At 42.5% G+C, this 27,511-nt stretch overlaps 1 protein-coding gene across 10 annotated transcripts in view; it reads left to right on the forward strand.

The window, feature by feature from the left end:
• Positions 1–27,511, forward strand: part of epb41l3a (erythrocyte membrane protein band 4.1-like 3a) — a 47,975-nt gene that overhangs the window by 7,357 nt on the left and 13,107 nt on the right. For 2 of the 10 annotated variants that reach the window (XM_061838741.1, XM_061838742.1), the window contains exons 1-12: positions 3,086–3,338; positions 14,138–14,322; positions 15,573–15,716; positions 16,542–16,646; positions 16,734–16,776; positions 16,927–17,002; positions 17,108–17,326; positions 18,593–18,680; positions 21,222–21,374; positions 21,454–21,551; positions 22,956–23,131; positions 24,773–24,963. In XM_061838741.1, the coding sequence (XP_061694725.1) occupies positions 14,149–14,322; positions 15,573–15,716; positions 16,542–16,646; positions 16,734–16,776; positions 16,927–17,002; positions 17,108–17,326; positions 18,593–18,680; positions 21,222–21,374; positions 21,454–21,551; positions 22,956–23,131; positions 24,773–24,963 (1,467 nt within the window). In that variant the 5' untranslated portion in view covers positions 3,086–3,338; positions 14,138–14,148. Of the gene's footprint in view, positions 1–3,081; positions 3,339–3,457; positions 3,591–4,859; positions 4,964–14,137; positions 14,323–15,572; positions 15,717–16,541; positions 16,647–16,733; positions 16,777–16,926; positions 17,003–17,107; positions 17,327–18,592; positions 18,681–21,221; positions 21,375–21,453; positions 21,552–22,955; positions 23,132–24,772; positions 24,964–27,511 lie in introns of those variants that run through there. The other 8 variants (XM_061838749.1, XM_061838748.1, XM_061838743.1 and 5 more) reach the window with 7 other exon arrangements.

Here is a 27,511-nt window from a genome sequence, read left to right on the forward strand (position 1 = left end):
ATTTTTTTTTTAAATTTGTACTTCTCATATTTGGTCATTATTCATGTAACTTTTAAATGCTGTTATATTTTTCTATTCTATTATTTTATTTCTTCCATCCATCCATTTTCTTTAGCCGCTTATCCTCACGAGGATCGCAGGGAGTGCTGGAGGCTATCCCAGCTGTCAACGGGCAGGAGGCGGGGCACACCCTGAACTGGTTGCCAGCCAATCGCAGGGCACATAGACACAATCACACCTAGGGGCAATTTAGAGTGTCAAATGAATACATGTTTTTGGGATGTGGGAGGAAACCGGAGTGCCCGGAGAAAACCCACACAGGCACGGAGAGAACATGCAAACTCCACACAGACAGGTCCAGGGTGGAACCCGGGACCTCAGAACTGTGAGGCCAACGCTTTACCAACTGATCCACCGTGCCGCCTATTTCATCTACTGTGATATTTCTATTATTTTTCACCCTTATCATTTTGTGATCAGGGCATATAAAGTATAATGGCCTAATTGCCACTCTACATTCTTACTGGTCACACAAGTGTAAAAAGAAGATAAGTGCTGTCAGACATGGTGACAGTTGCCCAGAATGACACTGAATGGCAAAGGCGTAATGGAGGCACTTTTGTCGAGAGCCGTGCGGCGGTAAACCTCACTGCTTGACGTCTCCAGGGACACCTAAATGATTGATGGCTGCTTTTAGTTTGGCGGGGCTGTCTGCCTGCGGTTTATTTACATTTGCCAGCTTTGACTCAACAGTCCCAGAAAGTGATTTGTATATTTTTATCTCATCGGAATGATCTACAAATTACTTTTCTTTTATTAATTTTTTTGTTTCGTGGCGGCACAGTGGATCAGCTGGTAAAAGTGTCAGCCTCACAGTTCTGAGGAGCCGTGTTTGATCCCGACCCCGCCTGTGTGGAGTTTGCATGGTCTCCCCCGTGCCTGCGTGGGTTTTCTCCGGGCACTCCGGTTTCCTCCCACATCCCAAAAAACATGCAACATTAATTCGACACTCTAAATTGCCCCAAGGTGCGGTTGTGAGTGCGACTGTTTGTCTCGATGTGCCCTCCGATTGGCTGGCAACCAGTTAGTTGTGTATGTTGACAGCTGGGATAGGCTCCAGCACTCCCACGTGACCCTTGTGAGGATAAGCGGCTAAGATGGATGTAGGACTTGTTGTACTGGAGTTCCCAACTTGTCTCCATATTCCATGTATACAGCTAATGTAGCTTCCTTTTGGAGACACCTGACATGGAGAACGTGAAGTGACACGGCCACAAAGTGGTGCGTTATCATCCTTTTTGCTCATAAACGCGAAGTCTTGCGAGATTTTTGCTGATGGCACAGGCGACGCTTTTGGTTTTTGCGGTATACGTTTCAGATTTCAGTCCGAATGGGGATGTATTTCTGCGGGTCAAAATTCGGTGTGGTTTCCATTATTGTACAACTTTTAAATTGTATCTCGAGGTTGTCGTGGCAAGTAACTTCCATGATTGTTTTGGGCACAGTTTTTAAGTCTGATGCAACACACCCATTTTTAAAAATTATTATTACTGGTGTTTAGAAGGAGCAGTGGCAGTGAATTGCAACACTGGCCAGGAATCAAACTCATGTCATCTGCGCTACTGCTACACTAAATGTGCAAACCGGCCTTTCATCACTTTCTATACCACTTATCTTGATTATTACACTCCAGACACGAGACCAGACAGGACTGGAGACCGCATTTTGAAGGTCTTGGTCTTGTCTCGGACTTGACTCCAAAAAGCCTTGGTCTTGACACTGTTTCGGACTGACCAGACTGCTCAAGACTGGCACTGATCTGCTGTTCAGCTTCATTATTGTGATAAATTGAAATGCTTGGTAAAATAACAAATACACTACCTCCAACTTATCTTTTTTAATACCCCCTCAGCACCCTTGTAATTATAATAATATAATAATAATCGTAATTACTGTAATTTCTGCAGTGTTGTCACTATATGCAGCTAAAAAGAACCAATTTTATATATATATATTGCTTTAATTTATCATGTAATTTTTTATTTCATACTTACAGCATTTTTAACAATAAATCTACCAAATATTCAATGATGTGAATGAAGTAAAAAAAGAATTTTAAAATTGAAAACTTATTTTTAAAATACCTATTTTTTTATTAAAAAAATGCAAGAAATATTACAAGGACTCTTGCAAGCGTAAATCCTGTGTGGGCAGGGATTGAAGAATGGACTAGGCCGTATGTGACCCGCAGGCCACATATTGACCACCCCAGTAGGTTAAAATGTGACAAAAAGTGTTGTTGCATTTTGCAGTTTTATTCATCTGTTACATGTCATGAACTATTAATACACATTTAACATGGTATTTTCCCAAATTTATGTACAATAAATCAATGGACTGGGCCATATGTGACCCGCAGGCCATATATTGACCAGCCCAGTATGTTAAAATGTGACAAAAAGTGTTGTTGCATTTTGCAATTTTATTCATCTATTATATGTAATGAATTATTAATGCACATTTAACATGTTATTTGCCCAATTTTATGTACAATAAATCAACGTACTGATTATGTAGTGAAATACAAGATTTCTAAATTAATTGTCACATTTTAAATCAACCCCCCTGTGAAAAATGTTCTCTAGAATTTGTACAGAACTTTTTCGATAAAACCTTGGCTGTGATCTTCTATAGAATTTCTACAGAACAAAATAATTTCTATAGAAATTCGATAGGACTTGGGTCCAAAAGGTTTATAGTTCTTTGGAAATTCTTTAGAAATGTTCTATAGACAACTTTAGCAGGGCCATTTTTTTTATAAATTAATGCAACAAACATTACAGGTCTTTTGCTCGTGTGAATTCTCGGAAGGCCGGATTAAAGAAAGCAACGTGTTATGTAGAATTCACGTTTTTAAAGGAATGTATGGGAAAATGAGACGATGACTACTGCATCACTGAAAATTTTTGATATTCCTTTTTTTTTAGTCTAACCACTGAACGCAGCAAAGGCGACCCGTGACGTCACTGGTCGCCTTTGAAACAGTGCTGTCTCATTCCCTGTAAAAATCAGCCTCGTCCCATTAATTGGTCGTGCGCGGGAGCGCGTGCGAGGACGCGCACGCAACGCCGGTGTGTGGGTGCGGGCGCGCGCGCGCCTGGATTTTCCCACAATTCTCTTGGAGCTGGTGGCGCGGCGCGGCTTGCGTCTGAGGGCGGAGTGTGTGTGAGTGAGTGAGCGAGCGAGTGAGCGAGCGAGCCGCGCTGTCAGGGAACACAAGCCGTAGCACGGCGCGTGCAACCCGCGTAACCAGCCCAGCGAGGAACGTCTTCGTACTGGTAATGAAAAACGATTTTGTCACCTTTTCATGTATCGTCACGGTTCATAATTGTAGGGGGGGAGCGCTTCGTCACGTCAGAGCAGCCGCTTTCAGGGTCGTGGACGGCACGTAGGTGACACACAATGATGTTTAACGTCGGGAATAGCAGCGTTCAAATAACAATTCCCCCCCCCCCTACGTTGTGCTAACCGGGCGTTAGCATGAGTGGCTAAAGTTGTCGTGGGGCTATTTCAAGGGACACTTAAAAAAGGTGAGCTAGCTGCCTTGCCGTATCAGCCTCGAGGCGAGAGTTGGGGGGGGTGGAGGGGAAGTCAATGGAAAACAACTCTGGAACTCAACTTTAGGCACAAAATGACGCCTCCGGTTGTGGCCCCGTCGCGGTCGAGTAGCGAGGGGGTTCGGAATTTGGAAGGTTATCGACAGCCAGGGCGGCGCACATTGTTGGGCTGGTTTTGATCTGCAGTGCGGGTAGGCGTGGTTAGGGTGGCACTCGGTCGTTGGGGCTCCTTTCGCATCCTCTCATCCCTTACGCGAGCTGATCTTGAGGCGGTGGAGCGGCTCTCCTTTGAGACGCACACTGGCCTGTTGTTGTTGTTCAACATTGTGCCTCTTGTTGTCCATTCATCTGCTTCATCAGTGTGTATCTCTTGAGCTGCCTTTCCATTCTCGATTTCTGGGGAGTTTTCAACCCATAGACTGTTTTCGACCACGTAACTACATCCGGGGCACCTGGCCTGTGTTGGATGGGTTCACTAATGCTTTTGCATATAGTTACACAAATGTTCGTCCGACTGTTATAAGTGACGCAGGATGGCGAAAAAGACTTTGAAAAGTTATCGGTGCTTGTTAGATGTTGTTTCAAGAAACCGTTACGACAAGAAGTGCGCTTTGCTCGACAATATCGACCCATATGCTTTGGAGAAAGACAAATGGAGCACACAAATGTGAGCGTCGGTCACCTATCCAGACATCGTCCACTATGTCCTCTTCTCGACAAGTGCTTATACTGTGAACCAACTAAAGAATTACAAAGGTCTGGAAGCCTTAAACTAATTCATCAATGGCTGGGTTTGTCATGCAGCGGTATCCATAGTGAGCACACTGCTAAAGTTAATGAAGCGCACAATGCAAATTAAATATGTACCGCGTGATTAGAGTCAGCATTGTGTTAAATTATGTTGATTATACCAACAAGAGAGGTATAGATTATCATTTTTTATTTTTGTTACCAAGAGGGAGAGAGAGATAGGTTCGACCGGAATGAGTCCCAACTGGAGCCCGCACTTTTTTCTCCAATTCCAAAGCTACTTTTTTAATAACGAAACAGCTAGCGGTGCACTAACTCGTTTTTGCAAACATTGTAATAAAACAGAAAATACAGATTTTAGAGACATGAATTGCATTCACACACGAGTATTGTGCTTGGCTGCTAGATCGGTTCTGCTAATACGAGACAGCCACAGTAGTCGCCATTTGGTTGCTAACTGCTCCGTTTTCTCGCACTGGTTCTTGATCACAGGTGGCAGTGGAAAGAAAGATGATTTACAACGCCCGTTTGAGCAACCAATAACATAGCAGTGTGGCCCCATTCATACGCCTTCCTGAAATTATTCCTGCATTTAGGTACGTGTGTTTCACCAAACCAAGATGGCACCCGCGTTCTAATCGGAAGGTGTCTGATGTCAGTCGAAAACAGTCTATAGGAATGATCTGCTCTAAATTCGTCAGCCAAATCTCATCCGATTTGACTGATTACCTTGGCGGTAACTCGACGTACAAGTTTTTCCCGACACTAGCTGCCGCTCAGCCGATGCTTTATTCTCCCAGTTCACCAATGAAGTCTGATCCGGTGGATTGATTACCTCAGCGGAACCTCGACTTACAAGTATTTCAAGGCACGAGCTGTTGCTCAGCCGATGTTTTGAGGTCCTGGCACAAATTTGACCTTCAAGCGTTAGTCGCAGCAAACTTCACAACAAAGCGGCACCTAGTGAACACTTCTTCAAATAAGAGAGCAAATTCTTGTTTCTAAGTCTTGAATGCATTCCCAGTTGAATTTTAAACATAATTACACATTTTGTATTTAGGGAAACCACATAACAGCAGAATGTCTGCAAAGTTAATGCTAAGATGAAACAGAAAACGCCAAAAGACATGCGAATGAAACAACTATCAACGTTGGGGTAAAAATAACCCCCAAAGAACAGAGATTTGAAGACAAAGAGTGCAGCAATACATGTAGATGGGTAATATTATTAGCAACATGACTGAATTTCCTCAAAATGACAATCTATCAAAATACTAAGAGTGGTGGGAATTGCCACTTTAATGCACCAATAATCTAAAGTGTTAGTGGAAGGCCTCTAGAGAAATTGAGTTTTGTTTTTTTTTTTTCCCTTCTCAGATTGGCAGACAAGTTTCACTTAAAATATCCACCAATAAGTTTGCATGGGCCAAAATTCCAAAATGTTCTCCAATTTAATGTAAATCAGCGTAACGTTTGAAATTGCATAATTTGACCTCAAAATTGCATTTAAATGACACAAATTGAATGTTATTTGGGAGAAGCACAGCATGAGGAGTGGAGTAGGTTCCTCAGTAATCAATTTTTTCTTTCTTTTGGGGGCCACATAAAATGATTTGGGCCAGATATGGCTCCAGGGTCTTGCGATTGATGCCTATGTTCTATATATTCTGGGGGGGAAAAAAACTATTACTGCACCATTCTGAGTCACTCATGAAACTCTTCATTGTTTTATTATATACATTGTTTTATTATAATCCCCCCGGTGGTCATCGCCCACACACCAGAAGTAGCACGTTGTCAATGATTATTGCAGCATTATGCACTGATGCTATTTAATTTTATACATTCTATTTAATAAAGCCCCTACTGTATGTTTTTATAAAGTGCAATACTGTAAAGTGTTTGATTTCTTTTTACAAACACAAGTTACAAAATGTGTTTTCGGGAGGATGGATCAAATTACCGTAATTCCCGACCGACAGAGCGCACCTGGTTATAAGCCTCACCCAGTACATTTGTAAAGAAAATACCATTTGGTACACTGAGCGCAGCTGTGTAAAAAACGCAAGTGGCCACATTGAAACCGAGATTCACACACGAAATATTTACACAGAAAGACGGTACACAGAAAGTTTAACACTAGCGCCACTGTGCGCGCTAATGCTAGCTGCGCCACGATAACAGGGCCGGTTAAAACAAAAAAAACATACCGGTAAAAATCACACGGCAGTAACACGCTAACGCAGCGCTAACGGGGCCGGACCGGTAAAAGTTACTTCCTCGGCACATATATTCGATCTTTTACGCTCGAGTGCCCCCTTGTGGCTGTTAGGAAAAAATGCACAAGTTAGCCGCATCGCCGCATAAACCACAGGGTTGAAAGTGTGTGAAATAAGTCGCGGGTTATAGGCCGGAAATTACGGTAATGGTAATTTCATCCAGTGGGAAAACATTATTTGGGATACGAGTGTTTTGAGATACGAGCGTGGACACAGAACGACTTGAGCTCCATAAGTCAAGGCACCGCTGTACTTGTGGTTGCCCCTCAGGGTCAGCAAGGTTTTTTCTGATGGTGAAAACACAATCAGAAGCATTTACATTTATGTTGGAATGCGATTCATTGGTCTTAGCTCCTCAAACATTGTTACATTTCTAAGAAACTGCATTCATGTAAGACTTGTTCCCACTAACTAGCTAAGTTTATCACTGTGTGTATGCATGCATTTATTTTATATATTTTTTTTATACGGCTGGTCGCCCTTTTTCAAAGGCTTTTCATTGAAATGTCGCGCAATGTTTGCTGAAGGTGGGTCTGCCCTCGAGCTGATTAAAAGAGAATTGTTACTGGCATGGTACGAGGGAATTGTAAGCATGGAATGGTGATAATTTTATGGAGCTGACCTCGCCAACCCACCGCGACAGAAACACAATCTAGATTGGCAGGTGGAGACGTGTCGTTGTGCCGTATCCAGAGGACGCTCGCAATGTGTGTATGTTCAAAACGTGTCACCTTGGAGATACTGTTTTAGAGTTTGTGTCACAAAAATAAGATCAACGGAAGTTTTGCGATGGATCCACATAAAGCCCTTTAGCTGACTCGGCGATATCTTTGCAGTATTTGTTGCCAGGTACACATACAAAAAGAGGAGTTTTACAGCTACTTGGACGACCTTGTAGTTTCCGTATGTGAAATACGGGTCTCGCTTAGATCGAGTGTCCTGGCTGAACGCTGTGATGATGAAAACAGATCACGGCTTTTTTGGATGTCTGGAATTGTTAAGACCAGTACGACACTCTGGACTAAAGCAGGAGGATGTGAAAGCATAAACTGGGAATGTTTTCCTCATCTTCGCTTGGAAAAGAAGCCCACTCAGTCAAAAACACTTAAAGTTGTGCTAACAAAACAAAATTCCTCTAAAGTCAACGTAACTTTTAAATTTGTTCTACCAACAAGCGTGACATTACGCAAGACTTTAGTTGACTTTGCGAGACAGTATTTGTTAAAACATTAAAGGACCAATTTATTTTATTTATTTTTTCAACAATCACAATAGATGGAGCTAAAGTTGGGCGGTGTTGTCAATTTACAAAGCTTGGGCAGAGCGTTCCGTTGTTGCACCCCCACTTTTCCGTGTCATCTGGTAGACCTGTGGAGGGTGTAGCCAGGGGTCGAAACATTCTCGGCGATCCAAGCTTTGCTGAAAAGCGCTGTGCTGTTGACTACTAAGGTTTATTCAGTTTGGTACATTGCGCATTTTTTTTCGTTATTGTGCCAAAAAATAAATGACCTCTACCGTCTCACTTTCCAGTCTAATCTGGTGTCAGTGGTAGATTTGTGGAGGCTTTAGTAGTTGTGGAAAGACTCCAACATTTATCACTTCACTTTTTTTATACAACTACATTTGGGATGTATTTCTTGGTGTTACATCGCTAAATATTTAAAATTAAATATGGGGAAAACCCACTCCCCCAACTTGACAGTCAAGTAAGGTTCAATACTGTTCGGTAATGTGTGTGTTTTTGCATTACATCATTAAATATTTGACCCATCCAGTACCACTTTTCAGTGCAATCTGGTACCTGTGGTGAAAACTCTCTTACCGAATGCAACTTTAGGTTCCATTAATTTTGGTACACCGTTCATATTTGGGTGATGCGACCAAATAAGACCGTTCATCTGAGATGACACGCCGTTTTAAATGAGGCCCCATAGCTCAGCGGTTAGAGCATTTGTTTGGTGAACCAGGGGTCGTGAGTTCGTATCTCTACTCCCCAAGTTGGGTTGCGTTAGGAAGGGCATCCGGCGTAAAACACTGTGCCAAACAAATATGAGCGTTCATCTGAGATGTCACGCTGTGGCGACCCCTAACGGGATAAGTCAAAAGAAACTTACTTACTGTTCATATTTGAGTGATGCGTCCCATGTTTCACTCAGGTCTGGTCTACTTGTTGCGGATGTGGCTGCAGAGGAAACACAATGCAGATTTATTCCGTTTAATACAAAATATTTGCGAAAAAAGAAATCTTAAGGAGTTTTCTTTTAGTGACCCTTGTTGTGGTTGTCAATTTTCTGGTTTCATTTACATACAAATGTTGAAGGCCTGAATATGTTGTGTTTTGTAGAAATGTGCCAGGTGTGCTGATAGTACATTTAACCTTTAATAACCAGCTTCTATTATCTTTGACCTTCACACATTTCAAACTGGAATGATGGCTGTATAAAAGAAGCTGCTTGCTGGTGGGGTACACTATGATCTGTTTTGTCAACTAATCGCCAAAATATTTTGTGACTTCAAAATAATCATTTGTGGCAGCCCAAGTGCAGTTCCACTGCCAATGTGGCTTGTGGTAAATTTGAACTTGTACAGTCAATCACAGTTAAGGATGGAGACAGTTTCCATTATCAAATTATTTCTCATTGGAATAATTGCTTTTCAATCCGAGCAAATCTGAGGTCAACCAGTGTCCTGATTCAAGATAAAAAATATTTAAAGGCCTCAAATTCAATGCGAAGTGATTGGGTGTAAATGAAGATTCTGGGATAATCCCATCATTACAGACAAGCAAACAGGTTGTTTTGGACCAAACAAATCAATAGCGCAGCCTTCCTTGTGTTTGCAATTCAGGCCACTTAAAAGCACTTTGGGGATCTGGAAGCTCTCAATCCAAACGTCCAGACCCCGCACGGCGGTTTCCTGTTTCAGTGGCAGGGATTGCGCACGGCAGCTGTCGGCTCCCGCCGGCCCGTGTCGGGAGGGGCCAGCGTCGCATATGGCCAGAGTGACGTGTCAGAAAAATGCAGGCGATGTAGCCTCCGTGCGCTTCCGGGCTGCTCGTAAGTGTGGTGGGGGGGCCCAGCTGTGTTGTACTCTGGCTAATAGCACTCAGCGCAGATGGTCACCCCTCATCCTCTGCATATGTGACATGATCTCAAATGGACCTTTCAAAATGAGATTGACATCCGTCCGGCCAGCAGTGACGCGCTTGGTGACATTGATATAATGTAGCCATGCGATGTGGATGAGAAACATTTGTTATGCTATTTTGACTTAAATATCTTTTTGATGGATGTTATCAGCTCCTCTTGGTTTATTTTGGCAACAACAGAAGACTTCATGCTTCCCGGGAGGATGCTTTGTTTCGATGTTGGAGACATGTAAGAATACTTCAATTGAGCACACCTAACTTGCCTCACCTGTAATATTTTAAATTGGGATGGGCAGTCAGGAATATAAGGATCAATAGTATATTAATGGTGCTGTTTTGGAAATTAGGTCATCACTGGTTTCTCCTGTTCCTCAAAGGAATGCAAAGAGAAAATTTTGACCTGTGGACAAATGGGTGACACTTGACTGCAGCAGCACAAATAGCGAAGATGGCATTTGTAGATAACTTTAATGTATTTGGACATGCTTCCAGGCTACATGCAATGAGGCCTGAAACATTTAATCGATGAATTCGAATACCGTAATTTCTGGCCGATAAGCCGCGACTTTTTTCACACAGTTTCAACCCTGCGCCTTATGTGGTCATGACTCTAATTTGTGCATTTTTTCAAACGGGCACTCAAGCGGAAAAGGTAAGAGTGAGACCGGTGGAATATATGTGCCGAGGAAGTGACTTTTACCCGTATGTTTTTTTTTTTTAACCCACCTTGTTCGTGCTGCGCTAGCGTTAGCGCTGTGCTACCGTGTTGCTGCTGTGTTACTACTGTGTCTCAGTGATTTTTACCGATATTTTTTTAAACATCCCTGTTAGCACCACGCTCGTGTGTTGCTGCTGTGTTACTACTGTGTCTGTGATTTTTACCGCTATTTTTTTTTAACATCCCTGTTAGCACCACATGTTGCTGCTGTTACTGGTGCGTTTCAGTGATTTCGGTATGTTTTTTTTCCTGTAATTTTTTTTTTTTTTTTTTTTTTTTTAAACTGGGCCTCTTAAGTGCTGTGCTACTGTGTTGCGACTGAGGAGTTGGCCTGGTTATTAAAACTTTGGAAATTATTTCTGTGTACCATCTTTCTTTGTAAATATCTTGTGTTTCAATGTGTGCACTTGCGACTTTTACACAGGTGCAGCTTACGTATGTACCAAATGGTATTTCCTTTACAAATGTACTGGGTGAGGCTAATAATCAGGTGTGGTCTGTAGGCCGGAAATTACAGTAATTGGATTCTTGAAAAAGTTTGACCCATAATTTGTGGCGCAACGCTTTTTAGGGACAATTTTTCCACACAAATGTTACTGCGGACCATTCGCTGTAGAAATAAGTTGATGCAATGCTAATTAGCAGGAAGCTGTCTATAAAAGACAAATGTCCACATTTTATAATTATTTCACACCTATAAAAGGAAGATAAAGTGCAATGTCTCTACTGTAACAGCACGTCTGTGTTGGCCAACACAAGGCAGCATAAACATCGTTAGCTAATTTAATGTAGCCTACCAACCGCTAGTTAGAAAGCAACAAGTGCTCAAGGATTCACAACTCCTGGTATACTTTTCAGTCTGAGATGCACTAGAAACAAATCCGATTGTCAAACGTCTGCACACCTTGTTTCTGGCGCATACTCCATGACTAACAAAATAAAATACTTAGAGTGATAAAGGCCTTAATTCCAACAAATTTTTGGGGCAATGCCTTTCAACCGAACACTTTCTGAAAGTAACTTGTCAAAGCTTAGACTGGACTGACTATTGTTGTCAATTGAATTGGATCTCCTTCTTCTCTTTATACTATCACAAAATGGGTTATGAATGTGTCTTTCTTTTACACATAATGCGTATAGCGGTCCACGCACAAGACGTCTTGTGTCCTTTGTTGTGAAGCGCCTGTCACCAATGACTGAACGTATTGTTCCTCTCGTTTCTATCGTGCTGAAATGGTCTTTTCCCTTATAGTATAGGCAAAGGTCAGCTTTACTGCTATTTGGATCATGTGACTTAATCACTTCCTTGCACAAAAGCTTGTAAACTTTATTTCGTAATCAACTTTTTACACCCTGTCAAAGTTACAGAGTCTGGATATTTTAAAGCAACCCAATCAGTATGTTTGAAGTGTTCCAAGAGGCATACGCTGACGGAAAGCAATTTCGGAATTGCTGCAAACACCCGAGACTCTTTGAGTGTTCTGTTTAGTTGCCGAGGTGAAATTTACTGCCGCTTTTAAATCAACACCAGTCATTTCTGCTTTGCTGGTTCATTTGTTTCGGTTGTGCTGACATGATCTCAAGTACAGTAGTTTACAGTTTGAAGTTCCAACAGTCTGGCTAGTGTTTGATGATAGGATCTTTTTGGTCTCTTTAATATTTGTATGAAAAGTGAATGTGTTGATGTTGTCCATTTGGTGTGAGACAGAAATAGTGACGTATAAATATGCAATAAATTGTGTTAATACAAAAATGGAGACTTCAGTAACAACAATCACCCGTATTATTTGGGATTATGTTGTTTCAGTTTTGAACAAAGGTCTTTTTGTATACAGATAACGTATTGCCCTTGACTGACGATCACAGTTTTATCGTAATGGTAATACTTTTGTACATAGATCCAGACAGGCTCCTTGCACTTTGGTACAAATTCTGTAAGACCTCTGGATCTGGGCCGGAAGCCTGGAATGTGAAGGTCTCATAAAACATATGTAAGTGTCGTTAGTGCAAAAAGGAGTAATGCGGGCCTCTCGTCGTCTTTATTTTAAGCTTATCCTTTGAATCCTTATCTTTGAGTGTCATCTTCTCAGTCGCTGTGCGAAGAATTTTTTTCGGGGGAACACCTCAGACCACAGTGCTGCCTTTGTCGATCCGGTGTCCCCGACATCCTCCCTACCGCGGAATAAACAGCATCCTATAAATAGAACCGGAGGGAGGAGGAGAAGGGTGGCTGCAGAATGGTAATCATCCACTACTAGCAACCCCGCAGTAGCAGACACCCACAAATCCTGCGTACATGCTCTCTGATCTCTCGAGCCCAGCCTGCGGGTAGTTACAACCAGTGGGCCCCAGAGCCCCAAATACTATCTGTCATCGTTCTTTGGCAAAACATGCCGTCATGTGTTTCCTCTTATTAGACCGGTTTAGGACCTGTGGGATGTAACGTGTTTTTAGTTTTCGTTTACTGAGCTGTCCTTCGAACCCGAGATAGCTTTGTGAGATCTCACAAAATGTCTCCATCTTTACACATTTCTTTATTGAGAATGAGTAGACAAGTCTGCAATTAATTCAACCACTGTCATGCAAAACTGAGAAAAAAATTACGTGACACCATTTGATTACATGCAATAAGTGGATTGCAGCTAGTGTGAGAAACTAGCGTAGCAGTTTACGTCTTCACTCAATTCTCCTCCTAAGCAGACTGCACAAATGAATGAATGGGTCTCAAGTGATCAGACACAACCATATCTACCGTAATACCCGGCCTACACAGAGCACCTGGTTATAAGCTTCACAGAGTACATTTGTAAAGGAAATACCATTTGGTACATACATAGCCCGCAGCCGTGTAAAAGCCGCAGGTGCCCACATTGAAACAGACATTGAAACACGAGATAGCGACAAATACGGTACACAGAGAGTTTAACGCTAATGCTAGCGCCGCGCTCACGCTAGCGCCGCGCTAACAGGGTCGGTTAAAAAAAAAAAAAAAAAAACATACTGGCTAAAATCACTGAGACACTGCAGTAACACGCTAGCACAACGCTAACAGTGCCAGACCGGTAAAAGTCAGTTCCTCGGCACATATATTTGGTCTCACACTTACCTTTTCCGATCGAGTGCACCCTTGCTGCCATTAGAAAAATGCACAAATTAGCCACACCGCCACATAAACGGCAGGGTTGAAAGTGTGTGGAAAAAAGTCCCGGCTTATAGGCCAGAAATTACAGTAAGTTCTTTTGCTCATGAATGTTTGGTCAGTATCACCAGCCCCCTTTATGCGGCATATGGAGCCAACAGTAATGGGAACCAAATTGCAAATGAAAAACCTACCAAAATAAAACGATACAAGAATCCAATTTAAAATTCTTTTGTTCACAAAACGTTGGTCAGTACCAGTAAAGGGAAGTAGGAAGTAGAAACATAAACTAAAATCCATAACAGGACTAAACATCTACATCAAGTATGTTATGGTATAAAAATGTTAATTTGGCATCTTTATTTTGCTTGTCTAACCAGAGCCTCCATCAGGTTAACAGCTGAAACAAATGCGCGCTGCTTAAGTGGTCAGCTGACTCATCTGCTTTTTTTCCCCTTTTACCCTCCTCGTCTTCTTCCGCTCCAGCATAATTTACCATGACAACCGAATCAGGGACGGACTCTGAGGCCAAGCAGCACCAGCAGCAGCAAGAGGAGAGTACGGGGGCTCCCAAAGAGAACCCGAAAGCCGCCGAAGCCGCCTCGCCTCAGAACCACCCCGAGCAGCTTCCTGCCGCTGTTGGACACAGCACGCCGGCCAGGAAAGAACAGGTCAGAGCGTCCACTTGTATCATATCTAAACTGTAAAACGTGGCCCAGCCTGAGTCAATTGTGCCTTTGGTGTGGAAAAGTGGTCATTCTCAGCCTGTAGAGGAGCACATGACAAAGTAGGGATGTGTTCACGTTCGACTGGTAATGGATCACTTACGCACTTTAGCATGAACTCTCACTTTTTAATATACAGTTCTTACTTCTGTGGTGGAACCTTCGAAGGAAATGTGGAATTTTGTAATCACCTGAGTGCATTCCATGGTTGTTAGGATTCCCTATTAGCCCATCCGTCCCCACCCACCAGCCTGAGGTCAAATCTTCCTAGCAACACTGTTAAAGAACAGATCAATCAGTTATGTATTTTTACCACTCACACTGCAAGAGCATTGAGGTTTTAAAATACCTTTTAACCTTATGGAAAGTGTCACACTGAATATTGACTAAAATTCCCAATTGAATGTTTCTCCAAAATTTCCGCCACTTTTTATACTTTATTCCGGTGCAATATGTGACGATATTTCTGTAATCATTACGTCATGTAAGACTGTAGGCAAACGTGCGAACCTTATGTACAGTACATTTGTGGCTTTTTCCGCAGCCGTCGCAGCTGGTTGGATGCTTTTATTTTATCATCCGTACCAACACATTTCTTCTGCCAAAGTGAAATGCACACTCCTGGTAACAGCGTTTGGTATGAGGATGCGGATTAACTCCCAGCTGTCCTTTTTCATATTTTGGCTGAAAAATTGAGGAGAAATACAAGAAGGATGAATTTGTTTGGTCAATGTCCCAATTTAAATGGAGAAAAAGCCGCAACCCACTGACCTATGACGTGTGGCTTTTTTCAGAGTGGAATTACGGAAGAGATGTTTTTACGGAGGAATAAAATATGAATAATCATTGGCTCATATCGCATACGTAAAGTTCTCCAAGTTTGATGCTATTTTTTTTTTTTTTTTAATTACTGCTACTGACTTTTGGGGCCTTTGTGGTAGTTTCCATAACAGAAAAATAATTGAAACAGTATGTGAAACATGTTTATTAAATAGTGTCAGGAACTCAAGCTGGCTCTATTTTTAGCTTGCTGACATGTGACAGAACTGGTGGTTTTGTTTAAAACATCTACATGAAGCATTTAGGCAAAGGGAAACTGCACGGGAAGTCTGGTCTGTCAGGTCTCCAAAATTTTATTTTCAATGTAAAATCATTTATCTGGCAAAATATGTACTTGTTTGATCATCACCCGTCAGGAGACGCAAGAAGACGACCAAGATTCCCGCCAGTCATCCACCAGTCGTCTTTCCAGGTCTCCTTTAAAAGGAGTGAAGAAGGTGAAGATCATGCAGTGTAAGGTGACATTGCCAGATGGCTCCGACTACACTCTGAACGTGGAGGTGAGACCCCGTGAAAGGAGTTCAGGGCCACAGATGGGTTGGTGGTCTTTGCTCATCTCTAGTAATAAATGAATGGGGAAGGTCTAAATAAATATATCCATTATGTTTCCATACCACTTATCCTCACAAGGGTTGCAGCTATGCTGGCGCCTATCCCAATTTACTCTGGGCGTGAGGCGGGGTACACCCTGAATAGGTCGCCAGGGCACATACAAACAACCGTTCACACTCACATTCACACCTGCGGTCACTTTAGAGTCTTCATTTAACCTACCGTGCATGTTTTTGGGTTGTGGGAGGAAATAGTGGCAGAAGTATTTACTGTACCTGTACTGATATTGTGGTCCAAATGTGCTTACCATTATTATGACCCATTTACTGTCATTTGCTACCATCAGGTGCCATTAATAATTACTTTATCCAAATAACATAAGGCTATCCTCATGCTAGTTGCTGTAATAGTACTGTAATATAGATAGGAGCTCACTTATCATTATTAGGACACATTTGTGTTAATATGCTGCCATCTTGTGACATTATTTTTTTGCCTTGAAGGAGACCAAGTATGCTTTTTCACAATTTAAAACAGTTGATTGAATGACATGATTATCAACATTGAGAAATGTATTCTTTGTTAGTTGATCAATATCCCTTTCTTTTGTACTTTCTCCAATATTTCTAAGCATTAGATTATATTATCCTTTCATTACATAGAGGTGTACTCGGAAAGAGTGTAAAGTTCTCAAATTGGTTGATGGCTGTCGAAGATGAAAGACGGCGTACCAATCAGTCGACTTTGTTGATTACTCATTTATTCTCTCACAGAAGCGGATCAAGGGCCAGGTTCTCTTCGACAAAGTGTGCGATCACCTCAATCTGTTGGAGAAGGACTACTTTGGAATGACATACAGAGATCTGGAGAAACAGAAGGTAATTGTACCATAAATGACCCTGGCAAGGCCACGTCTTGGTTTATTTTCAGGAAAAACTTTTTTTTTTTCCTTTTGTCTTTGGCAGAATTGGCTGGATCCTACCAAAGACCTGAAAAAGCAGATCAGGAGTATGCGTTTTTATTATTATTATTATTATTATGTCTTCATGTTGTTCTCATGCAATGCTTTTTAAAATCTTTTTCCCCCCCAATAATAATACAAGAGTCCAAATCTTGCCTGATGGAAAAAATCTGTCTAAACATCTTTCTGGTTCTCAGCTGGCCCCTGGAACTTTGCATTTAATGTAAAGTTTTACCCTCCAGACCCCTCCCAGCTGACAGAAGATATCACAAGGTGAGTAGACTTACTTTTATTTGTGTACTTTTCAGTCATTACTGGCATAATATGATTACAAATCTCACTTCTTTTTAAGTAACGCCTTTCTCCCTACCCTTGTAGATATTACCTGTGCCTGCAGCTCCGAGACGATGTGGTCTCGGGCCGCCTTCCCTGTTCCTTTGCCACCCACACCGTCCTGGGGTCGTACACGGTACAGTCAGAGCTGGGCGACTACGACCCGGAGGAGCTGGGCAGTGACTACGTCAGCGAGTTGCGCTTCGCACCCAACCAGACCAAAGAGCTGGAGGAGAAAGTCATGGAGCTCCACAAGACCTACAAGTGAGTGGTCTGAGCTCTGTGACGGGACAGTCATAAAGTATTACCTCAAATAGTGCCTATTAGAATAAAGGAACGCTGCACTTTAATTGACCTTTTTCCTCCCAATTGGTGCCTGAAATTCTATTTCACAATGTCTTGTGAAATCATGTGGTAAGATCGATGTCTATACCACAAATTACGCTTCCTTCATTGCAGGGATTTACAGTAGTAGTAGTACATTTGTAAAGGAAATACCATTTGGTACATACATACGCCGCAGCTGTGTAAAATCCGCAAGTGCGTATATTGAAACACGAGGTATTTACAAAGAAAGACGATAGTGTTTAAGGCTAGCGCTGCCATGCTGATTCTAGTGCCGTGCTAACAGGGCCAGTTAAAAAATAAAATTAAAAAAACATACCGATAAAAATCACTGAAACACAGCAGTAACACACTAGCGCAGCACTAACAGGGCCGGACCGGTAAAAGTCACTTCCTTGGCAAATATATTCCACCGGTCTCACTCTTGCCTTTTCCGCTCGAGTACGCTCGAGATTTTTTTCACCATCTCTATGTACCAGAACTAGCAGAGTAGAATGTAAATGCCGTATTTCCTCATATAGTGAATAAATAAAACCAGCACTTCGAACACATGCCTTCTTTTGTTCTTACAAAAAATGTATTTATTTTTTAGAAAAATCCTCATCTACAAGAAAGGCCTCCCTTCAATAAACAATTTAACTCTCATGGATTCCTGGCATACATAGATGGCACGAGCCACTATATGAGGAAATGCTATGATTCGTAGGTTATCGTGATGCAATCTTTTAGGAATGCGAATGTTTTAAGTTGTTCATTTTGGTAGCATCTTGTGTGATCCTTCTCTGGAGGGCAACTCATGTTCCCGTCAAATGGGGTTTGTCTTTCCACAAATGGAAAAAAAAAATGCCATTGTTGTGTGTTTGAGCGTCATGTTCTCTATGCATCACAACGATTTGTGAGTAATTTAATGTAGTCAACGGATCAGAGACGCAGGACAGTGGCACTCAGTGTGAGGCTCTCACATAAAGGCCGCCATGGCTAAAAATGGATGCACACACAGCAGCTTGGTGGAGATTCAGCTGAAAACATCCATGAACACAACAAGAGGAAATTGATTCACTTTATTCGATGCAACTGAATTAAGTCTGCTTCCTGTTGGAATTGATTCAATTCTCCAGTGTTGTCTGTTCACAGTGTTGTCAATCTAAACAATGCTTCTCTTGTATGGTGTTGTCGTCCAATCAGGGGGATGACGCCGGCTGAAGCCGAAATGCATTTCCTGGAAAATGCAAAGAAGCTGTCCATGTACGGTGTGGATCTGCACCACGCTAAGGTAATCAGAATGCTGTAGTTTATGGATTTATGCTTGCTTTGTCACTACGCACAACAGGAGGGGGCTCATTCATTTATTTGCTCAACTGCAGATCACTATTTTTGGAGTACAGTAAAGCCTCGGTTCTCGAATGTCCCAAGTTTTCGAACAAATCGGTTTTCGAAAAAATCGGTTTTCGAACGAAAATTTCAAGATTTTTTTGCTTCTGTTTTTGAATGAAAACCGGTACACTGTCCCACCCACGGCGCGTTTTGTTATAGTCGATTCGAACGCCCCCCCCCACCCCCGAAAAAAACCTGGAAATAACATCACACGATTTGCAAGCAGCTGTCCCACCACGACGCCTTTTGTTGTCAATTCGAACACCACCCAGAAAAAAAAAAATCCGGAAATGACATAACGTAAAGGCAAGTTGCATGTTTAAAGTTATTCTGCACTTTTGTTAATAAAAAAAATTTTACAAGGCTGGGGGCCGAGTCACTACAGATATGGCAATGCGCGCCTAGCCTCGCCTACTCTACAACTAAAGCATACATTTTAAGCAAAAAATTAAATGTCTTTTTTTAATATATATTTATATATATATAAAGTACTTAAACTATACATGTATTTCTACTATGCAGTTTATTATCAGGAAAGTTTAAAAAATGCTTTAAGAAGCCTAATATTTTAGTCTTGGAACGCATTATTTCTTTTTCCATTCATTGTAATGGGAAACATTGATGCGGTTTTCGAACAAATCACTTCTCGAACTGTTTTCTGGAACGCATTGTGGTCGAGAACCGAGGCGTCACTATAATGTTAAAACAGTGTTACCAGAATATTACAACTGTCAAGTGGACCGCTATAATTGAGAAATTTCAACAACAAGGAATACTAGGTGCCTTTTAATAAAATCTTCACAAACAAACATGGAGGCTCCCTACATTGAAGAGCCAACTGCACACAAGGCATCAATAATGAGACTCCATGGCTAAAATTTAGTTTTTCAATAAACAAGAACAGTCCAGTTCCCATATTTAAACCTCTGCAGATTACCAAGACCTGAATGATGAGGAATCTACACAGATGTGAACTTTTGACTGATCTGAAAAAATTTTTACTTGCCTAATTACAGTAGATGCTCCTGTTTTGGTTAGCAATAACGCCAAATGAGTTCAGCTGCTCACTGTCACAATATTCTTACAATTTACATTTGCAGTTAAACATTGAAATAGACTATCAAAATCTTTCGCACTAGTCGATTTTTAATGGGCTCCCGGAAATGGCCAAAGTGACTCCAAAATGGGCGCTTCAAACTAAAATAGCCCTCTTTCTTCCAAAGTTCAGTGAAGTTAGTCAGTGAAACAAGGTTCAGGAGTGTAACGTAAGATCATATTTTACACTGGGACAGGAATTCATTTACATGCTACACTTGAATTTACATGAGAAACAGTTTCATTGTGCCTGTTTTTAGCAGTTCAGAAATTAAACTGTATGAATGTCATTGTCTATGAACTGAGGTACAGTATTTCCCTGCCTGTTCATGATTAATTATTCAGTTATTGGGGGGCAGGGGGGGGGACTCATTTTCTCTCTTTTTGTGTTCAAAGTCCTGTCTAGTAGAAAAGTAGTGGTTTGCTGTCATCTTGTGGAATCTGTGGGCAATTATAAACCATTTGGGTGCATCAAATTTCTGCTCATCATGATAGGACTTGGGTCTGAAATTACTGGAAATACAGTTAACTTTTTTTTCTAATCGGGGAAATGGGAATCGTCGCTATAAAGGCATTTACCTGTCATAATTTGATATGTAATTAAAAGTAGCTTGAGACAAATTTGTTTGACTTGCACACTGCGATGCCTCACCTGCACCACCACCACGACTGCTGCTGCACCTGCTGACTCATCATTCCACCACTTTTTCTTCGGCCTGCGAGGGGAGCCGGTTGGCATCTTTGCGACAGCTCCATTGCACACATGCATTTGTTATCACCGGTCAAAGTACAAACCAGCGACCGAGTATTCCATTTGCGGATTTATATCCGATGAGGGTAGTTGATAACGTAGCCTGGATGAGATAGCGTGAGCGTTGTTGCCAAATGTCCAGGACAGGATTATCTTCTTGGTAAATGATAAAGAAGTCATCCAGCGTATCAGACCAGCCTCCCTCTTTTGTCTCCTCTCTCACGAAATGCAAAGTTGGTAGGGCGTCTCTATCAAGGCTTGGCTCGTGGCGAGGGAGAGGTAAGCGGCTGCTTATTGTGCATACGTGTGCCGTTTACACATGTGCATGTGGTTGAACACACTTTTCACCATCCCTGTAAGACCTCCCGCTTTGGATGGGCTCTCCCCTCGCAAATGGCTTCCACCCGAGAGCGTAATGTCATTCGCCATTCTTGCTTTGGCGCCCCCTCCAGTCCTATAACGAGGGAGCAGAACCATTTGCTTGATTCCACTCACCACCTGCCTGCTTTACCCCAATAAGATAGTCAGCGCTGTCTCATGCAGAGTGTGTTGTTGTGTGCGCAATTTATCATCCCGCGGCGTGTTTATTCTCAGGACTCTGAGGGCGTGGAGATCATGTTGGGAGTGTGCGCCAGTGGTCTTCTCATCTACAGGGACAGGTTGCGCATCAACCGGTTCGCCTGGCCCAAAATCCTCAAAATCTCCTACAAGAGGAATAACTTCTACATCAAAATCCGGCCCGGCGAGGTAAATTACTGTTGTAAAAACTATCATCAAAACCTTTGCACTTGTTTTAGCCAGTCTGACCAGGGTTTTGGGTGTTCAGTTTGAGCAGTTTGAAAGCACCATCGGCTTCAAGCTTCCCAACCATCGTGCTGCCAAACGGCTCTGGAAGGTTTGCGTTGAACACCACACCTTCTTCAGGTAAGATCTTCAAATAGAACATTCTTATTTGGCGCTTTGCGACCGTATGTGCTCCAAGAACATCTTTAAGCACTCATTTGTCATCTATTCAGTCAGCAGTACAAGAAGCTATCGTATTGTCTTTTTGTCAAACATCAGAAGCAGATGGACCCAAGTCCCCGAAACATATATATAAAATGAAATTAGTCCTTTGTTCATCATGACTAGTCTTAGCTGAAACTCCTATCATGCCACCAGAATTACAAAACATCTAAAATAGTAAGATGTAGATTGTAAAACAAGTATTAGTACAAATGGTCATTCAAAACTAGTTGCAGAATATCTCAAGTCAAAAGTTTTTTTTTGACAAAAGCCAACAAGTCAGTACCAGCTGAAGCTGAATTGACTATATGAATTTGAACTTGAAAAAAACTGTAAAAAACTAAACTAGTAAAACTGCAGTCATGACTCAAATACACATAATCAGTTATCCATCCATCTGTTTTCTTAGTCGCTTATCCTCACAAGGGTCGCTGGGAGTGCTGGAGTCTATCCCAGCTGTCAACGGGGAGGAGGCAGGGTACACCCTCAACTGGTTGCCAGCCAATCGCAGGGCACATAGAGACAAACAGCCACACTCACAAATCACACCTACGGGTAATTCAGAGTGTCCAATGAATGTTGCATGTTTTTGGGATGTGGGAGGAAAGCGAAGTGCCCGCGGAAAACCCACGCAGGCACGGGGAGAACATGTAAACTCCACACAGGCGGATCCAGGATGGAACCCGCCAATGCTTTCCAATTGCCCCACATCATCTATTTTGTCCACAAAAAATTGGTGAATAACAGCTCTGCCAGAGCCCAATCAAGTCAATGGATATGTGAATCATAAAGTGGAAAACGATTAAAAAAAAACACACGTTGACTTTAATGCATGACGTCAGTCACATTATCTCTAAATCAGTTATTTTCTTTGCAAAAATGTTGGCAACAGGAATGGGAACCAAAAATGAAAGTAAAAAATAAACATAATCTGGTCAGTTCTAGCTCTGGCTCAGAGTGCAATGAAGCCAATAGAAAAAAAAAAATTGCTGACTAAATTTTTTTAAAAATCCCGTAATGCATGACACCACTCACATGATGTCCAAACCTGTATTTTTGTTCACAAAATGTCTGCTGTTGCTGAAGTACTCACTGCTGTGGTCTTTCTACTTTAAATGAGGCCACTTCACAAATTTACACCATAATTCTTTAGTGGATGATTTCCATCTTGTCCCAAATGAACTTGTCCTTTCTTTTGGTATTGCCATGAGTAATGAATTCCATCTAACACAAGTCCCAGGGCTTGTCGCTTTAAAATAAATAAGCAAAAAAAAATCTTTCACTGTTACTCACATCTTTGTATACATTTGTAACCTTTGACAGGCTCGTGTCTCCAGAGGCGCCCCCAAAGAAGTTTCTCACCCTCGGTTCCAAGTTCCGCTACAGCGGCAGGACGCAGGCCCAAACCCGAAGGGCGAGCTCCCAGATTATGCGACCCGCCCCCTTCTTCGAGCGCTCCGCCAGCAAACGTTACAACATGTCGCGCAGCTTGGACGGAGGTGAGGTCACTGCATACGAATTATGGCAAGTCATCAAACTTTGTTGCTAGACTCAGCCCACATGCAATGACGAAAATAAAACAAGTCGTCCAGTGTTGCAGTGCACATCTGTCTGAGTTCACGTGGGTCAAATTTTGATGTGACAGGAAAAAAAATCATTAAATCTTTAAATTTGAGCCAAATTTGGCTACGTCAAACAACTCATGAAAGACATGGCTACCTATTTTCATGTTCCTACTGGAAATCGCCTGAAATAGTTTTTGATTTGTGTTTCAAACATCATCACCATGCTTCACCCATCCAAATTTTTCTCAATTTAGCGTCACTTATCCATCTTAATTCCAATGCCTCAAATAAGGCGCAAATGGACAAGCATTATTCTTGCAAATTACTCAATGTGTCTGTTCATGATAAATAAACATTTTTGTTAAATTTTTTGTCGTTATGTCACATGAAGTGACAGAAACCAAAAATTCTTTAAACCAAAATGTCAGATTGACTGTGTTTTTTTTTTTTTCTTATTCACTTTTTGGTGAATCTTGTGATATAAGGCATGTCTAACAAATGTAATGTTGTGAACATGCCTGCAAAAACAGATTTTTGGGTACCGTAATTCGCGGTCTACAGAGCGCACCTGGTTACAAGCCCTACCATGTACATTTGTAAACGAAATAGCATTTGGTACATGCATACGCCGAAGCTGTGTAAAAACCGCAAGTGCCCACATTGAAACACAAGATATTTACAAAGAAAGACGGTACATAGAGAGTTTAACGCTAGCGCCAATGCGCTAACACTCGCGCTGCACTAACAGGGCCAGTTTAAAAAAATAAAAATCACCGAGACACGGCAGTAACACGCTAGCGTAGCGCTAACAGGGCCGGACCGGTAAAAGTCACTTCCTCGGCGCACATATTCCACCGGTCTCACTCTTATCTTTTACGCTAGAGTGCCCCCTTGCGGCCGTTAGAAAAACGCACAAATTAGCTGCATCACCACATAAACCGCAGGGTTGAAAGTGTGTGAAAAAAGTCGCGGTTTATAGGCTGGAAATTACGGTAATCATGGTTTCATGATGATTCATCAAACTTTACTGCTGAGCCAACAACCCATAATGTCCTTGGTTTTGCCTCACCCATCTTTTAATGTAATTTGGTTCAAATTGAATTTCAAGCATTATAGTCTTTGAAAAGTCCCCTGGAAATGTGGAAACTACGACATCCACATCCAACCAAAATAGCTGACTTTAATGAGTCATCAAACTTTAATGCCGGCCTCCATCCTTACACAAAGACCAAATTATTACAATTTAAATCCCCCACCTGTGTAGTGCATACAGTTCAAATTTGGTAGCAATGAAATCTCACGGACATATTTGCTTGTGAAGGAAAGTGCACCTAAAATGTGTCACTCAAACCAAGTTGGCATACTTCTTGTCTTCTTTTTTTAATCTTATTTGTGGATCCACTTGAAATTGACCTGGCTACTAAACTGGATGTTTTTTGGGGAAACCGGTATCACGTGAGCCGCTGAGCCTTTCAGTTCACCACAGTAATGTTTCCATCCTGATGATAAAATTGTCGACAAATTGACGCCGGCTCCTTTCCAGACCTCATCGGTCATTGTCCTTGCGTGTTCCAGCACCCATCACGGAGAACCACGAGAGTCTGATGAAGGACAGCGACGGCGACACCAATGCCAGGGGAGATATCATCACGACGGTGACCGCCGAGAAGAAGGCTGAGGAAGAGAAGGCAGAGCAGGAGGATGCCTGCGCCGAGACGACGGAACCTGCCGCCGGCAGTGTGATGCCGCTCAGACAAGAACCTAAGGTAAACCCCTGGCAGGCAGCATCCCCGCTATCAAGACACAAAGAAGCTTTTTTTAGAGGCCGTGGTAGTTTTCTTTATTATTTACAACTTTGAAGTTTTCAAGATCTTGTAGTGGCTGATGGAAATATCTCACTTGCTTCTAATTTAGACTTTGCTTTTCATCTTCTGTGTGCTTTACTAATTTGCTTTTTTCCCCCCCTGTCCTTCCTTTTAACCCCACACTTTTACGCGTGTGCTCATGCATATTGGCCTCCTTTCCCCATTGCCACTCACACACACGCACGCACACACATCTTCTCCCCCCATCAGCGCTCCCCCCGCGCATTCACCACCAGCCCCCTTAGCTCCGAGCTGTCACTCCCCTCATCCCCCGTGTCTTCGACAAAAGTGCGGCGGCGGCGCGGGGAGAACGCGCGCAAACGGGCCTCGTCGGTGAGCCCGGCCAAGGACAGCGCCGGCCGCCGCCGCCAGCAGGCTCGCTCGGAGCGCCAAGCGGCCCTGCTGGCAGAGCGGGCGCTGCTGCTGTCGGCCCGCAAGCAGCGCTTGGAGCAGAGCGCCAGGGAGCGCGGCGGAACGCTCTTCTCCTTTTCCCTGCATCTGCCCGACCTGTCATCCGTCCTGGACGAGAACGGCTACCTTAGCTTCCCCGACCTGTCGGAGATGCGCTTCTTGCCAGAATGTGCGCAGAATTTTGTGCCCATCAAGTCGCCGTCGCTCATCCCCTGCTTCCTCTTCATCTTCTTCTTCCTGCTCTCCACCTCCTTTTCCGTGCCCTATGCTCTCACCCTCTCCTTCCCCCTGGCGCTGTGCCTCTGCTACCTGGAGCCCAAGGCAGCCTCGCTGACCGCCTGCATAGCCCAGGGTTACCATGACAGTTCAGAGGAAGAGGAGGTGTGTAAGAGTTGAACTCCTTTAACGCCTGTCCCGTATGGCGCTCTACTGTCTCGCCAGTCCAGAGCCGACCTGGAGACTTGTTGTCCCAGTGTCTGTCTTAACTTTCAGAACCTCACGCTCGTCATCATCCAGCAAAGTCACCATTTCATGTTTGACTGTCTTAACGAGAGGGTTAGACACTCACAGGCAGCTTTTTTTAGTTTTGTTTTTAATCTAAAGGAGACATGCTATGCTCTTTTTTTTTTTTTTTTTTTTACAATTTAAAGCAATTCTCAGGCGTCTTAATAACATGTCTGGGATATAGTTTTGTCAGACTACCACAAAGGTCAAGAAATATCACGCACAATTTTTTCTCGCCTAGCTGAAATTTGTCAGTGCATCTTTTGTTTGGCAAGTCGAAGTCTGCAGAAGTAGAGCAGTTCAGTTTTGTGTGAAGAAAAATTTATACAAGTTTACGTCAGTTAGCAGCCCGCCACGCTAATCTGCGGTAACACTTCAATTCTACTCACCTTTTTAATCTTAGTTTACAGTCCCTTCCAAAAATGTAGTTACAACAAGGTCAATTTCTTTGATTTTTGAGCACAGCGCACCTTTGTGTTTGAAGCCGGCCGCTTTTCAAGCGAGCAAAAGAATTTGAGCACATGAGTGACTGGTGTTTCCAGCTATTCAGGTGTTGCCTTTTAGATTGATTTCTGAATCATGAGATAAGGCTTGTTTATGGCTTTGAGTTTTACCTTTTGAAGACTGCATTTGTTGTTGAGCAAAGATGAAGAGCAGAGAGGTGTCTATGGAAGAAAACCAAAGCATTTTGAAACAGAAGAGGGAAAATTGATCAGCGTAGCAAATCCAACTATTTGGAACAGATTCGGCCAAGGGTACCGACAGCAGTTGATGACCGAAACATTGTCAGAGCTTAAAAGAAAACCAAAAACAACAGTCAATTTTCCTCACTTGAAAAGTGCGTGGCTCAAGCAAAAGGTGCTCTGTCCTGAGTTGTTGAACACATCTAGATGTGAGTGAGTTTCTTTCGGCTTGTCCCGTTAGGGGTCTCCACAGCGTGATATCTCCGACGAACGCTCATATTTGTTTGGAACAGTTTTTACGCCGGATGCCCTTCCTGGTGCAACCCCTCTCGGGGGACCGCAGGCCCCAGTGGGATACAAACTCACGACCCCTGGTTTACCAAACCAATGCTCAAACCACTGAGCTGTGGGGTTATTTTTTAACACACCTCGATGAATTTCATTTTTTTTTTTTTTTTTGTCGTCAATTGCAAACAAAATTCTTCACAACCCGAGACGCTGATTTTTGGAGCAAGGGAGCTCGCAAAAGATTACTTGGTTGTGTAATTTCACACTGGCTGGCCAGGTAAACCCAGCTATTTGTAAACAAATAATGAAACAATCTCTTTTCCATAATATGTCCCCTTTAAGTGCCCTACGTTTAGTTACTAATCCCCAGCTAAATCCCATTGAAACACACAGCTTTGTGCCTAACCCGTCTCCATGTCATTGTTCTTATCTATGACTCCTTTCAGTACAGACTGCATGAAAACGCTTCCATTATTCTTGACCCGCTGCATTGCTCGGCATTGAAATGGTAATTCCCTCGACCCAAAGTATGAATGCACGACCTTGGGTCTCTCTAAATCCGC

The sequence above is a fragment of the Syngnathoides biaculeatus genome, chromosome 13 (assembly GCF_019802595.1).
Source record: "Syngnathoides biaculeatus isolate LvHL_M chromosome 13, ASM1980259v1, whole genome shotgun sequence".
In the NCBI taxonomy this organism is placed as follows: domain Eukaryota; kingdom Metazoa; phylum Chordata; class Actinopteri; order Syngnathiformes; family Syngnathidae; genus Syngnathoides; species Syngnathoides biaculeatus.